Source organism: Hydra viridissima, unplaced genomic scaffold (genome assembly GCF_058129835.1).
Source record: "Hydra viridissima isolate aposymbiotic clone 2 unplaced genomic scaffold, HvirCarnegie_v1 scaffold_6, whole genome shotgun sequence".
Classification (NCBI taxonomy): Eukaryota; Metazoa; Cnidaria; class Hydrozoa; order Anthoathecata; family Hydridae; genus Hydra; species Hydra viridissima.
In genome coordinates, this window is record NW_028324305.1 from 973,421 (window position 1) to 987,656 (window position 14,236).

The following is a 14,236-nucleotide window of genomic DNA, read 5'->3' on the forward strand; positions in this document are numbered from 1 at the left end:
TTTAAATAAGAAAAATAACCAAGAATGCTATTACATCATCTTACATAAATTGTCTTCATTATTTATTCCTGTCATTCTTCCAAACCTGATATTGTGCTTTTTTTCTGCAAATCTCCATCAGCAATACATGTTCATCATTAAAATCAATTTTGGCAAAAATTTTGGCAAAAAAATGATTGACTTTCGCAATTCAACTCCACCTTTGACTTCTTCAAGCTAAACGACGGAAGTTGTTTACAATAAAGTCATATTAATTGTGCTCATGAACGACATTTCTATGTACTTATGCTGATGTATGACGCTTCTTTGTGCTAACTAAGGGTCTGCGTCTCGGAATCGTTTTCTCGAAATAAACCGGGAAAAGCGTAACGAGACAAGAAATTTCCCGGAAAAAAATAACGAGACAAAGGAAACGATTATCCCGGAATAAAGTTATAAATCGGGACATAAATTTTTTCTCGGAATTTAAAAACTGTGTCCTGGATAGTTACGAAACGTTACGAGACAGATCAATTATATTAACTAGATATCTAACTTGCGCTTTCGCAGTGAAGAAAATTTTTTGCCAACCAAGTTTGTTTTGCCAGCCAGAAATGACGCACAGTGACTCAAAACAACAACAAAAATGGCACTAAACCCCTCACAGTTTTTTGGTAAATATAGTGCCCTTTTTTAAATAACATTAAATTAGAATGATCATTTATTTAAAAAGTAAAAACAGTTTTTTCATAAAACTTATATTTTACATTTGATGGTTAAAAGAAGTTAAAAACTTTAATATCATTTTCAAAGAAATCTAAAAAATGAGATTTTTATTTTGTAAAAATGGAGACCTTTCAATCTAAATTAAAGTCTATATTTACTTTTAAGATAATCTTTTAACTTTATATATTTCAAATGTATTGGATAAAAAAATTGCATCCTGATTTTTATTGTTCAAATTAGAAGAATTTTCTAAAATAATATAGAATACATATTTTTTTGTTTTAAATACCAGCTAAAAAAAATGTTCCACCGAGTTCCAAGGAGATTTTTGTCATCATATGCTACTTAGAAATTTATTAAAATGTTTTAAATTGAATGATTAACTATTCAAGAAGTGCTAGATATTTAAAATAGCATTACTTAACAACTTCAGTATTTCCTGTATAATATACAAGTAACATTATTTACTTAAACATAGGGAACGTCATGTGATAATTGTCAAAGAAGTTATAACAAAATGTTAAACAGTGTAAAGTGAAAAATGATATAAAGTACTCAAAAATGTTTCTGATATATATTAATGATTTTAAAAACAACAACAAAAAAAAGAATAGATCTTATCCCGAATATACGTGAATTAGGAGTGGATAAATTACGATTTTGGAAGGATTTACTTAACGAAATCAAATAAAACTGAAGAAATTAGAAAATAGAACATAAATTAATGCTACTTTAGATAGATTTATTTCAAAAGTGAAGAAAAAAACTAAAACAATGTGGTAGAAATTATGATTCTTTTATAGAAAAAGAATACCAATGGCTTCAAGAAAATCTTATGACCAATAAAAGTAGCCATTTTGGTTCTGGAAAACCCCATAAACAATGGGTGGTCCTTGGAGAGCAAAGGAAAAGAGAAAAAAATAAAAGAACTAGGTGTTGAACATCATGCTCTATTGTTAGTCTCTGCAAAAATTACACTTTTTAAAAAAAGTCAAATGTTTTATAGATCAAAAAAGTTAAAGACACTTTGGATAAAAGCTTTCCCTTAAATATGAGTGTAAAACAAACTCTTGCATTAGAAGTGAATAATGACCTCAGCGGTAAACAATATTAAATGATCAGAAACTTAGCCCTTGGACACATATTTATCCCCTTCTTCCTATATATTTTAGTGGAAAGATTTAAATACTATCCCAAAAATATTTTTTTTCCCCTGATTTCAGTTGCTACCATTAACTTTTGTAAAGCTGTGTTTACGTAGATGGTATAACAATATCAATAATAGCAGCTAAAATAAGATGGTAATTGTGTCAGAAATTCATAACTTAAATTTCACATTAAGGATTAACTAGTATGTCTCGTTATGTCTCGTTATGTCTCGTTATGTCCCGTTAAAAAGATGTAAATTCCGGGAAATTGTACAGCTCCTATTTTGTCCAGGACATCTCGTCTCGTCTCGGTATCGTCCCGGATTTCGACTGAAAATTGAAAATTGAAAATTGTCTCGATTTTTATCGCTAATCGGGACAAAGCTTTTAAGATCGTCTCGTCTCGATTAAAAAAGATAACGAGACGCAGACCCTTAGAGCTAACTTAGAATAAGAGAGTTAAGCGTTTGATGAAAATTTTCGACGATAAATAAGTTTTTTGTACTTTTATTAAGTTTTGTGTTAAAACAATTTGATGTGAGGACGACGATATTTGTGTTTGTTTGTGGTCTTTTAGGTTTGATTGAGTTGATATTGCCCTCAGTGTGTGTGTGTGTGGGTATATGTGTCTCATTAAAATGTTTGTGTTATGGTAGGTTCGCTGACTTCTGATACTTTAGATATACGTAAAGCTTCAACATCAAAATCTTGACGCAAATGATAACGATTTTATTTTAATTCCCACTTCAAAATATTTATTTGATAATACTTACTGCTGGTCTCGTCTTTTATAGTTAGATTTTGCCAGTTATCATTTGATTTACACTGGCCTGTCGTCTCGACTTATTAGCAAAAATCATAGTGTCACAGAATTGTCGCGAACCTTACTAATTATCATTTTTTGTCGGTGTCGATACAATGGAATTACTAGTCGCTAATAATAAAACATTTTTAAATTTTAACTGTGACTGTTTTATTTTTCATGCAACTGTACATGTGTGTCGATTAAGTAATACGTTTGAGTCGAATAAAGATTGTGATTATGATTTTTTTCGTTTTCCCTTCTCACAATTAACACTTTTTTTTTCCAATCAGTTTTTAAACAATGTGACATGCACAATTTCATCCGCTACTATTGGATTCTTTTCTGGAAATCTAAAAAGTGGATGTTTGGAATAATCTCTATTTATAACTAGTTTTACAAAAAAAAACTACAAAACAAGTGACAGAACACGTGCTAAATATGTTAACACGAGGCTCAAACAGAAAATGTTATCCTTCAACTGAACAATCCGCAAAAAAGCAAAAAAAAAAAAAAATAAGAGAAAAGGTCTGAGACTCGGATTAAACTTATTTTAGTTACAGGTTTTACTTTGAATTCGTTAAAGAAATAAACAAAAAAATTATGTTTAGCATTAATCTAGTAAGTCTCTCTCTCAAATTTAAAACAGCTTGAAATATTGCGGAAATCATTCGAAATAGAAGCCGACCAAGCTTTCAAGCCGATCATTTCAATTGTTGACGTCATTCGAATCTTAAGAAAAAAAAAATCCAATCAATTCTTCTGAAAGAGCGTGTTTTTTTTACAAGCTTTCAAGGTTCTAAAAAAGTACCAGTTCTAGAGGTAAAAAGGTGGCGAGCATAAACAGTTTCTTACATAATTTTGGATTTAGTTTTTATGATAGAAGGAATCGGCTAATGAAGTATGGTTTATAAGGGATATCTGTTGCTTGACGAGTTAGATAGCTACTTTAAAGGTTGTTTTACACTAGCATATTTAGTTATGCCGAGAAGCTGTGTAAATAATGCAAATAATTTCTACTACATTTGCACCACAATGTATCAAAACCATGATTAAAAAAAAACTAAAACTTGTATTTCTGGAAAATAATGACAGCCACCATCAGTTCCGATTGCTTACGCAGTTGAAGAAACATGAAAACTTGAAAGAGCTTTTAATAGTGTAAATCATGACCAACATAGTTAATGTGGTGACCTGGTTGATAACTTTCTTGGTCTTTAAGGTGAATATACTAAGTTTGGTTGCTTTCTAAGTGAATAAGATAGTTGTGAGAAAAAATTGCACTATACTAAGAGCTGGCAACTACGGCAGATATTACAGCTAATCGTTAAGTATCCAAAACTTACAGTATAAGACAGCAATAAGATTGCAACCATTATACATCAAGTAGGGATTAATTAAAAACTTCGTCAAGATAATGAACAAGAAAACTTCGTCAAGACAATCAACAAGAAAAAAACCAGCTTTCATGCACCAGATAAGTAAATTTCCAACACTTTGTCTTGAAAAAAATGGAGGAATTTTTGTTGGCACACAGATCCGTCATCTTAGTAACGATGAGTTTCTTTCCCGGTGGCATGGCAACGAAAAAGCTGTGTGGATTGCATTCATGCCAGTGATAGATTTTCTTGGAAACAATAAAGCACCAAACTACAAGGAAGTGGTTCAGGTTTTTATCCAGACCTACAAACATCTTGATTGTAAGATGTCAATAGAAACTTATTTTCTGCACATATTTGATTTTCTTTCCATCAAATTGTGGAAAAGCGAGTGACGAGCATGTAGAGCACTTTAATTAAGATATTGCAGCTGTGGAAAAAAGAGACCAAGATAAATGAAGTCTATCAATGCAGACAGCTGATGCTGCTCGACAATTGTAAAAAAATAATCCCTTTCTTTAATACAAAAGAAAAGTGAAGAGAAGCAGAGGGGACGCTAAAGAGAAGAATAATGAGAAATTTAAACTTCTGAACATTTTAAACCTGTTTACTAACCCTTTGCACTCCAGCCTAGTAACTCATAGAGTATACCTGTTATGTAGAAGAAAAATGGAGTCATTGCAATAAAACAAAACATTTCTTTATTAGCTATTTTATAAAATAAACATATTCTAACTTATATTACAAAAGAAAAACATAAATTTTAGGGCTTAAAACTTCTTAAAGTGTGAATCTTTCGAAACGATTGCCCTTATGCATTGGCGGTTTACTGGGGCAAGTATGACAGTTTTCCGAAGTTTTACGTCTTGTCCTTTTTCCTGTCTATTGGAACACAAGACAATCTCTTTTCTTGCGTTTTCGCAATATGTGCAGTCTTTTGTCCAATCTTGTTTCATGTGTTGAAGTGGAAGGTCTTGATCGATCTTCACGGAACTCTCGATGAACTTCAAATGGGACAGTGGTTTTTCGCTCTTGCTTTTTTTTTACATACTTATATAAAATGTATGCATTTATGGCAGACATCTCCATTCCCCAAAAGAATATTTTCCTCCACCACTTAAGAGATTTTCTTAGGAAACAGTATGATGATGCGTATTGATCCGTACGATCAAAACCTTCATTGAAGCCGTGTAGTTAACAACAAGTTTTGGCTTTTCCACACTTTGTTGTTTACGTCCTCTTACAAATCTTGTTTTTGTAATGAACCTAGCGCTGTCACTGGTGCTTAACAGCGTAACCACCCTTTTATCTTTCCAGGACAATATCATCGTTCTTCCTTTTTTGTAAGCGATTGATTTATTTTCATTAAAATTCTTTATTTGATATCAGGTGTGCCTTTGCAATTGATTTTAATTGTACCTGTTAGATGGCATTTCATTTGTAGTAATTCTTTCGCCAGTAAAATGCTAGTGTAATATCTATCTGTATACATATGATAACCTTGTGCATCTGGTACGTTCGACAATTGCTATACAGATGCAATGGAATTCTAGTACTGACAGGCAATTGAGGTTTTATAAGATTATCGGAGGTAATACTACCATAATATGGGAGAATATTGTACACATACCCAGTTTCTGAGTCAGCCAAAACGTATATGCGTATGCATTTTGTAGGCTTATTTGGGTTGTAGGTTATAAAATGAATTTTAACTTTGAATTTTTTTACCGATTCGTCGACATATATCTTGTCCAGGTACAAAATGTTTCGCAAATTTTGAATTGGTATATTCCATAAAATTACTGATTCGGTGAATCGGTGTTCTGTTGTCTGTTTGTTGCTGATTTACTGTTTTTAAACAACCGTGTCGCCATAGTCGTGACAGTGCATTTAATGTTAGCATTTTAATGACGCAAATACGGCGACAACCGAGTGCAAAGGGCTTATTTAGGTTTTCATATTCACAATCTAATATATAAAGCCCAAAGTTTGTATGTGGGTGTGCTCTACAGTTTAATCCGATCCTCACCAAATTTTATACACAGGTCAAATTTTTTCCAGGGAAAGTTTTTTAGCCCAGGTTTGGACCATCCCGAACTCCATGTTCAGGGTACTTATGGTCGGAACCAAGTTTCAGCCTCCTCCAACCACTCCTTGCCCCGGCGAGGAGGTGCTTATGGAGATAATAATTTTAACAGTTATTACCGGTGAAAACCAAAAAAACGCAAGTATGTGTTAGCGGTTTTTTTTGATAAATTCTGACGGATACTTTTGGAAAAGTATACAGTATAAATGAACGAAATTGTAAGGACAGGTTTCTGTTTGAAGAGAAGATTATTGTGAGTTATCGATGTGTTTGTTGCGAAAAAGCTAAATCACCACAGTGTGGCTTAGTTCCCAAAAACATGACCACATAGCTACAATTTTATTTCTGATTAGTACAGTAAAGTTTTAATATAATCTAATATAAATCTAATAGCTGAAAAACGTGGCGCTATGCACCGGGTATTCCAACTAATATAATATAAGCACGTGGCTTCATGCTAGTGAACAGCCAAAATCGATAATTTCGGCAGAAACTGAAAATACCAAAATTTGAATTCAGCGAAATTCATTAAAGGAAATATTTCACATCAGTCAGGTAATGAAAAAACTTTTCAGAACTTCTTATAATTTGTATAATGAATTATGTAAAAGATAATTGACTGATCAGGATTATCAGAGGTTTTAAAGGTACTTCATCATTTTTTAAGATCTAAATCATAGATTTATAGTAAAGTAAAAGCTATTTTTACAAATAGGAACTAACGATGTTGATAAAATGAAGTTATTCCCATCATAAGGAATTGGCTTACTTGAATATGGTGGATTGATTATCTTTTCTTGGTTTTGTAGGTGGGGGAACATGAGCGAGCAAGTCACGAGCATAATTGCTTGCGTGAATGTTTGCACTTCGAAGAGATGCTTCAACCTTTAAACGCTTGTCTGCAGCAATCTGTAAGAATAGAAAAGTAAAAAAACTGGAAACTTATGTACCTATTACGTTTAAGGAGTCATCGAAATTACCTGATCTACAGAATAAGTGTGTACACGAAAGAGAGGCTCTTGTGCTTCTTTCTCCAAATCATAAACTGCTGCAATACGAGCCTTTGATGCCTGTAAAAATTGAAGCACTATTAAGCAAGGATCCATCAAAACAAACAGTTAATAAAAGACATTTAAGTGGACCTCAGTGTGTTCAATAATTCTTAACGGATCGCTTTTTGCTGTCACTGAAACCTAAAGACACAAAAATCAATTAATGCTGATTTAATAATCTATTCAAAATTCAATTAGAATCAAAAGCTCCTATTTTTAAAAATGTAATTACTTGATCACGCAGTCTCTGCAAAGCATGTTCTTTCATTTCAAGTAATTCCTCTTTTGATTTTTCTTTCTCTTTTCTTTGTTGCAACTTTTGGAGAAAGATTTCTTCGCGGAATCTTACTCTTAAAAAGTTTAAAACTATCACCTTCTACTTCTGAAAAAAGTACAAAAATCTTTATAAAAAACAATATACCTCTCTTCATCTATACATCTCTGCTTAGCTCGTTCTTCTTGTAGTTCCTTAAGACGTATAGTATCCATCTCTTTAAGCTTATCAGCTTTTCTTAGAACTTCTGCTTTATAATCATTTATCTAAAAAAAAAAAAAGGAATAAGAATTTCATAAAATTTGTTTCTCAACAGATTTTCCTTCATTTCTTTTAGACAGGCACATAAAATGCATTTGCATGCATTATACCTATCATGTGTACAGACAAAAGTTAAATAATTTGCATTAAAAATCATAATTTGAATTTTCAAATACTTTTTAAAATTATTGCTATTCACAGAAGTTTTTTAAAAAATGTTTTCTGAAATTTTGTCAGATTTTCATTTTTTACTATGAAAAAAAAAAAAAAAGTTAATTGAATTGCACAAAATTCATTCACTCGAAAATCACAAAAATGAGCTATGAAACATTCAAAATTGTTTAAAAGCAAACTTTAAAAATCCAAAAACTTTGCTTTCTTAGAAAACAATTCACTGAAAAACAAACTGTAGTTCAATGTGAACAGTAAAGAAATATTTAAGAAAAACGTTATTGCACTCAGTGGCATCAAGAGAAATGCACATCAAGAATACAAAAAAAAAAAAAAAAAAAAAAAAAAAAACCTGCATCTTCATTTGCTTCCTTTTTTGACTTTCTAACATTTTTGTTTTTTTTTCTTTTTCTTTTTGCTTTTCTTCTGCTAAAGTTCTTTGCTTCGCTTCAATTTGAAGAATTTCCTCCATTTCTTCTTGATATTTATGAAGCTGTAAAAAAAAGAAAATTGATCCTGTAATTTCACAATTGAAGTTTCATTTATGGTTTACTCTCTTTTAATTATTCATATTTTGTGTAAGAAATCATTTTGTAGTGATTCAGTGGGAATATACAGAAGAGCCTCTGGCCCTGTTTGCTTCAGCAAATTGGGGACACCTTGTTTTCAACAGTTTCATTTGAGAAAACACAATCTTCTCACAGTGCTAATGGTTCGTAAAACATGCAACACTTTCACTACTACTACTCCTTCATTTTTTGAGTCAGTAGGATTTGTAAATCGATCTTTTCTGAAAGAAGCAAGTTTTTGAAGGCTTAAATCCAGACCAGATTTGGTGAAATCTGTAATTATGTAAGCACTTTGGGATAATTATCATATACTCTTGGTCTGCTCTATAAATGAGTCAGAGCTTCGATATTTATCTCTCCGTAATAGTCAAGAGATGATATCAAATCAGGAGCATTTTTGTATAAAGTACAACAAATTGAAGCCAAAATCCTAGCTACTCAAATGTTCTATCAATTTTTCTTTTGAACAATAAAAACTTGAATCAAATGTTCTCCTTAATTACTTTCCAGTTAAAAGTAAATGAGACAGTTTGTTCTAGTCCAATCTATTTCAGTTATGCAAACTCTTTTTTTTATAAAAACATCCATCATTCAGCAGGTCATCAAAGAAGCCTTTAGAGATGTCTGCATATATTTATAACAAGGAATCACTAATAGCATAAAAATCTCCTAAAAGAGCTTCATGTTAGTGATTCCTTGTTAAGTAACAAACATTTTGTCCAATAAAGTAAATGTTATAAGTAGCATTTGTTATAACAGATTTTAGCTTTATTTAAAGACTTTTAAGGCCTCTTAACCAGAAAAAAATTTCAAGCTTATGTGTGATTTAATGATAATTTAGTGGATAATTTACATGTAAATATTTGTTATTTTAAATCAAATTATAATGCATATTTACATGTAAACTATTATCATGAGTTTTACAATCGACCTAAAACTTCATTTTAATGCTATAAAAATATGTTAAAACAAATAACTTCCACCATAAAGTTGCACAATTGGCAAAGGAGATTTTACCTTTTTATGTAGATTCTCACAAATAAACTTCTGCTTCTGATGCATTAAGGCTTTTTCTACACTTTCTTCATACTTAAATTGCGCTTCTTGAAACAAATGTTTCACTTGCATAGTAAGATCATCGCGATCTCTTCTCCACGCTTGAAAAATATCTTTTAATTGAGTTTTAAATAGCTTATCACTCAACCACCACTTTTCATAAGATATCTAATGGAAACTCAAATATATATGAATGCTTCCATTAAAATAAAAGAACTTTGTTCCAAGCTCAAGATATAAAATTCACCAATGAACCATGTGATTTGAAAATATCTACTTTTAAAAATATAGTTAAAGTAATCTTCATTGATTTACAGAGATTAGTTATGCTTGTTCTAGTAATTTTATTTACTTATAAAATCATAATAGCCTAACCAATTGAGAACTATTCATATGGGGCATCTCTCTTCGCAACCTATCCATAAAGAGCTTTCTTTTGTTGTGTGTAACTTTAGAATATTGCTTAAAAATGCTTTTAAAAAGAAAGTTGTCGTGCTTGCTCCAACCACCTAAAGGATCACTTAAAATAAAATAATTGACTTTTCATAAATTTTACTTAATACCTGAAAAGTTTAAAAAGAAAAATTTGGTATTTTTACCTGTCAATTTTGTTAAACCTCACTTTTAAGTCAGTTATATTCTGCATATACTTTTCATCAAGTCTCTGAAATGTGACCAAAGATGATTCTTTTAAGCTTTGATCAGGGCACATCATCATTACTAGTTCATTAGGTGGATTAGTGAAGATCTTTGATGAATATTGAGCATCAAAAATTGTCACAAGTAAACGCTCATTTAGCTCTTCTTCTAAACATAACTGCTCTTGTTTGAGTTGTTCAATAATAAGATTTTGTTGTTCTTTAACTGAGTTAATTAAATTTTGAATGGCTGAAATTCTTTCGTTAGAACAATTTGTAAGTTGAGTTTTGTTTTCTTTTATCCAGTGTTGAATGTCACTTCGAAGGTTATGCACAGGTGTAATAGTTGCTTCTTTGAAGTTATCAAAACTCTTTTTCAACAAAACTTCATAATCCTTAATAAAATCATACACTTCAGATACTGTTGAAGATGAAGTGTTCTTTGAATGAAGTGCTTCTAGTTCATTGTGTAGCGCTTTATACTTACTTATGAGACTGTGCAGTTCAAGCTCCCATAATCTGCGATGCTCTTGCAGAAAAAAACGCTCCTTATTTTCTTTGTTACTTAAACTTAACTCATTAAATTTAAGTAAGGCTTTCTCACCAGCTGAATGTTTTATTTTTGTAATAGCAGTTAGTTTTTCATAATCAATAGGAGCATATAGAGGTTTTTTACCCTCAAGTGCACACACTAATAATCTTTTATTGTCTAAAATAAAATAACTTTTTTCACCAATTGTTCAGCAAAATATTTCAAATTAGATCAAAATTAAAAACCTTTTATTGCATGTTGAATACATAAAAATAATAAAAAACCTTTTTGTCCAAATTGAGATTGATGATTTGCTAAAAAGGACCTAAAATCACAACCACTCATAATATCTAAAAAAAAAAAATTAAAACTCATTATAGTTTTCATTATTTCAAAAAAGAAAATCTAAAGAAACACAAAAATATAAAAAATCTTCTAATTTAATTAATTTAAATGAGTTTTGGTTTTTTTGAAAAACTTCCTCTAATCAAGTATGGAAATTTTATGGAAATTGGGTGCTGTTACTTATATTCTAGGAGGTTTGTTTTGTATATGCATACATGTATATACAAAACAAACCTCCTAGAATATAAATAACAACACCCAATTTCCATAAAAAGAACATAATAAAAGAAACTATAAAGTTAATAAAATAAAAAAAAAAACAATAAAAAAAATAACACCAAGGTATTTAATCGAACATATATTTTCAAATAATCATTATCTGTATAATAAACACAGAGTTCTTGAAAAGCTGAAAATTATCTGATTGTCCCAGAACGCAAAAATCTGCAGGAGTTTTAATCCTTCTCAATTCTCCTTCTTATGAACTTTGGTAAGGATTTTAAATTTCTGGGCCCTGTCCTCCAGGGACCAACATTGTAATATTGTTTCCATTTAACAAAATTTGATCTAACTTTGTAACTCTACGTCCTTCAGGTGTGTTTTCAAATTCTGTTACATCTTCTAAGACAACATTAACAAAGTCATCAAAACCTAGAAAGGTGCCCACAATTTCACGATCAGTTTTCATGATAATGTGTATTTTAGATCCTATACATTTATCAATTAGTTCAAAAGGTAAAAGAAGGGATGGGTTGGAAGTTGAAGGATTTGAAAGTGCCATTTTAAATACCTAAAAATACAGCACATGATAAAAAAAAACAAACATCAACTATAATTTCTTTTAAACAAAAGAAAACCTAACCCTTTAATCTTTAACAATTGAGTATGAATTTCAAAAAAAAAAAAAAAAAAGAAAAAAATAGAAAAAAGTTCCTCTCAAAAAAAGAGGAATTTTTCTAAATTTGAAAAATTCAAAAACATGTTTAAAAACAGGGAAAGTTATCTGTAAACATTGAAGAGGTTTACAAAGCAAAATGTGAATGGTTTTCTCTGATTAAAATAATAAAAACTCAACACCAAGAAATATTAATAAAGAATTGAAATTTAATAAAGATTTGCTACTTTAAATTATCTAGATAAGAAAATACTTTTTTTAAAAAAAAAAAAAAACATATTTTTGTATTAATTGATTTACATCATTCAAAAGTTTCAGAGTTTTTAGTGAAAACCTTCAAAAACTTGACTGTGCAATGGCAAATTGTATTCTACAATTTCATCCTTTGCAAACCACAATGCAATTTCCTGCTCTGCTGATTCAACAGAATCACTCCCATGAATAATGTTGCGACCCAAGTCAATTGAAAAGTCACCACGAATAGAACCTGGTTTAGATTTGAGGGGGTCTGTTTCTCCCAACATTTGTCGACCTTGTGAAACAACAGACTTTCCTTCCCATACCTGATTAAAAATACAGTACAAACTTTTTTATCAGTTAAATGTTTGAATATGTGATGCATAAAAATATATGTATGTATGTATATATGTATGTATGTATGTATGTATGTATGTATGTATGTATGTATGTATGTATGTATGTATGTATGTATGTATGTATGTATGTATGTATGTATGTATGTATGTATGTATGTATGTATGCATGTAGTTAAATAACTACTTACCATAGCAACAACTGGTCCTGAAGAAATATGCCTTATAAGCCCAGGATAAAATGGCTTATTTTTTAAATCTCCATAATGTTGTGAAAGTAACTCTTCATTTGGCTACAACATAGAAACAGAAATATATTGGTGATATTGAAATTTAAGCCAAAACCAAAAATGCTGAAATTTTGGTTCAGTAAAACTCTAACCAAAAGTGAGACTTCAGTGAAACTAAAACTGAAACAGGCCAAAACTTGAAAACTTTACTTTTGGTATTATTTTTTATTATTATTTTCTTGATGGTAAAAAAAATGTCTTGCAACAATTAATAAACCCATTTAAGATATATAATAAAAAAAACAAAAAACAATCAAAAGCAAACAATAACAAAGAAAAAGTTATAAAATTAAGACCAACCACAACCATTTTCAGTGCAACAAGTTTGTAACCTCTTTGTTCAAAGCGCTTGATAATATCAGCAATCAAGCCACGAGCAACACCATCAGGTTTTATCATAATAAAGGTTCTTTCTTGTTTTCTATGTTGTGTTGGCTATAAATAAAGTTAAGAATCAATTTAATCTTATTAAAATGCATATATAAAAGCTCATATTAGTATGTAGCAAACCATATGCAGAATATGGTTTAATTCATACCAAAAAAAGCTTTTTATATTTTTATGAATTACATATTCAGCTTTATGAAATTAATTACACTCAGAAAATATTTACTTGGAAATTTTACACTCTGAATTAATAAAGAAATTTATTGAGTTTTAAAATTATGAGATTTAATTTATACTTAGTAATAGGATACCAAATACTTACTGCTGAAGCATGAACAGCAGGCAAAAACTTGAAAATATCATTCTTTAATAATGAATAGCTGATAAAACCAGTACCAGCCATAAGTGATCCAGCAATAATTGGAACTACAAAAGATTTGCTAGCTGATTGGGTTGAAGCTGATCTTCGTAAAGCAGTTCCAAATAATTTCACAGTATTCATTGAGAACCTTTGTTTTAAAGCTGCCATCTTCCTTTTAAATAACTTGATTAAAACAACAACCCTTACTTTTTAATGATTTAAAACAATAAATTGCTGTAACAAAAGTAGGTGATGAAATAATAACAAAAAAGCTACATAATAAAAAGACCATCTCTTTACCATTTTTTACATTTTTTAAACTTATCAATGGGAGAAAAAAAATAGCAAAGAGAAAACTATATTTTGATATTTTAACTAATAGATATAAGTTTTTGCTAAGCAAAAGAAAAATTTAAGAGCTTGTTATTAAAAACCATAATGTGAATTTGATAAAACGATTTATAACTTTTGACAAAATGATTCTACAGCAAAAAAAGGTTTGTAAATAAGAAAAATTATAGAAGTCTTGAACAGTATACTTGCATGTGGTTCGGCAGAATGTATCAAAATAACTCTTGTATATACCTACGAATAATTCAGAAGTCTAAGAACTGAAAAAGGGAATTTAATTTCAAAAATGTAACTTGGCTTTAAGACCCCATTTACACTAACGATAAACACTATTAGGTATT

General features: G+C 30.2%; 3 protein-coding genes across 8 annotated transcripts; all 3 read right to left on the reverse strand.

Moving 5' to 3' along the window:
- Window positions 1-2,801: 2,801 nt before the first annotated feature.
- Window positions 2,802-11,198, reverse strand: LOC145190726 (coiled-coil domain-containing protein 148-like). Of its 6 annotated transcripts, none has more exons than XM_090090350.1 (11): window positions 10,958-11,198; window positions 10,103-10,850; window positions 9,879-10,023; window positions 9,465-9,671; window positions 8,231-8,371; window positions 7,594-7,712; window positions 7,405-7,522; window positions 7,263-7,313; window positions 7,101-7,190; window positions 6,890-7,029; window positions 2,802-3,008 (listed from the first exon to the last, which is right to left on the reverse strand). In XM_090090350.1, the coding sequence occupies exons 1-11, from the start codon at window positions 11,058-11,060 to the stop codon at window positions 2,945-2,947; spliced, it is 1,926 nt and encodes a 641-aa protein (XP_089946476.1). In that variant the 5' UTR covers window positions 11,061-11,198; the 3' UTR covers window positions 2,802-2,944. The 6 variants fall into 6 exon arrangements, 5 of the variants coding, with proteins under 5 accessions (XP_089946476.1, XP_089946477.1, XP_089946475.1 ...); XM_090090351.1 differs by having other exon boundaries at window positions 2,802-3,387; XM_090090349.1 differs by lacking the exon at window positions 2,802-3,008 and adding an exon at window positions 4,719-6,613.
- A 163-nt stretch (window positions 11,199-11,361) lies between these two features.
- LOC145190747 (U6 snRNA-associated Sm-like protein LSm5) lies at window positions 11,362-11,799 on the reverse strand. The gene has a single exon (XM_080067634.2). It carries the CDS (start codon window positions 11,797-11,799, stop codon window positions 11,518-11,520), a length of 282 nt encoding a protein of 93 aa, XP_079923760.1. The 3' UTR covers window positions 11,362-11,517.
- On the reverse strand, window positions 11,362-14,191 carry LOC145190742 (nucleoside diphosphate kinase B-like). The gene is made up of 4 exons (XM_090090355.1): window positions 13,506-14,191; window positions 13,097-13,231; window positions 12,698-12,799; window positions 11,362-12,476 (listed from the first exon to the last, which is right to left on the reverse strand). The coding sequence occupies exons 1-4, from the start codon at window positions 13,710-13,712 to the stop codon at window positions 12,237-12,239; spliced, it is 684 nt and encodes a 227-aa protein (XP_089946481.1). The 5' UTR covers window positions 13,713-14,191; the 3' UTR covers window positions 11,362-12,236.
- Window positions 14,192-14,236: the final 45 nt, after the last annotated feature.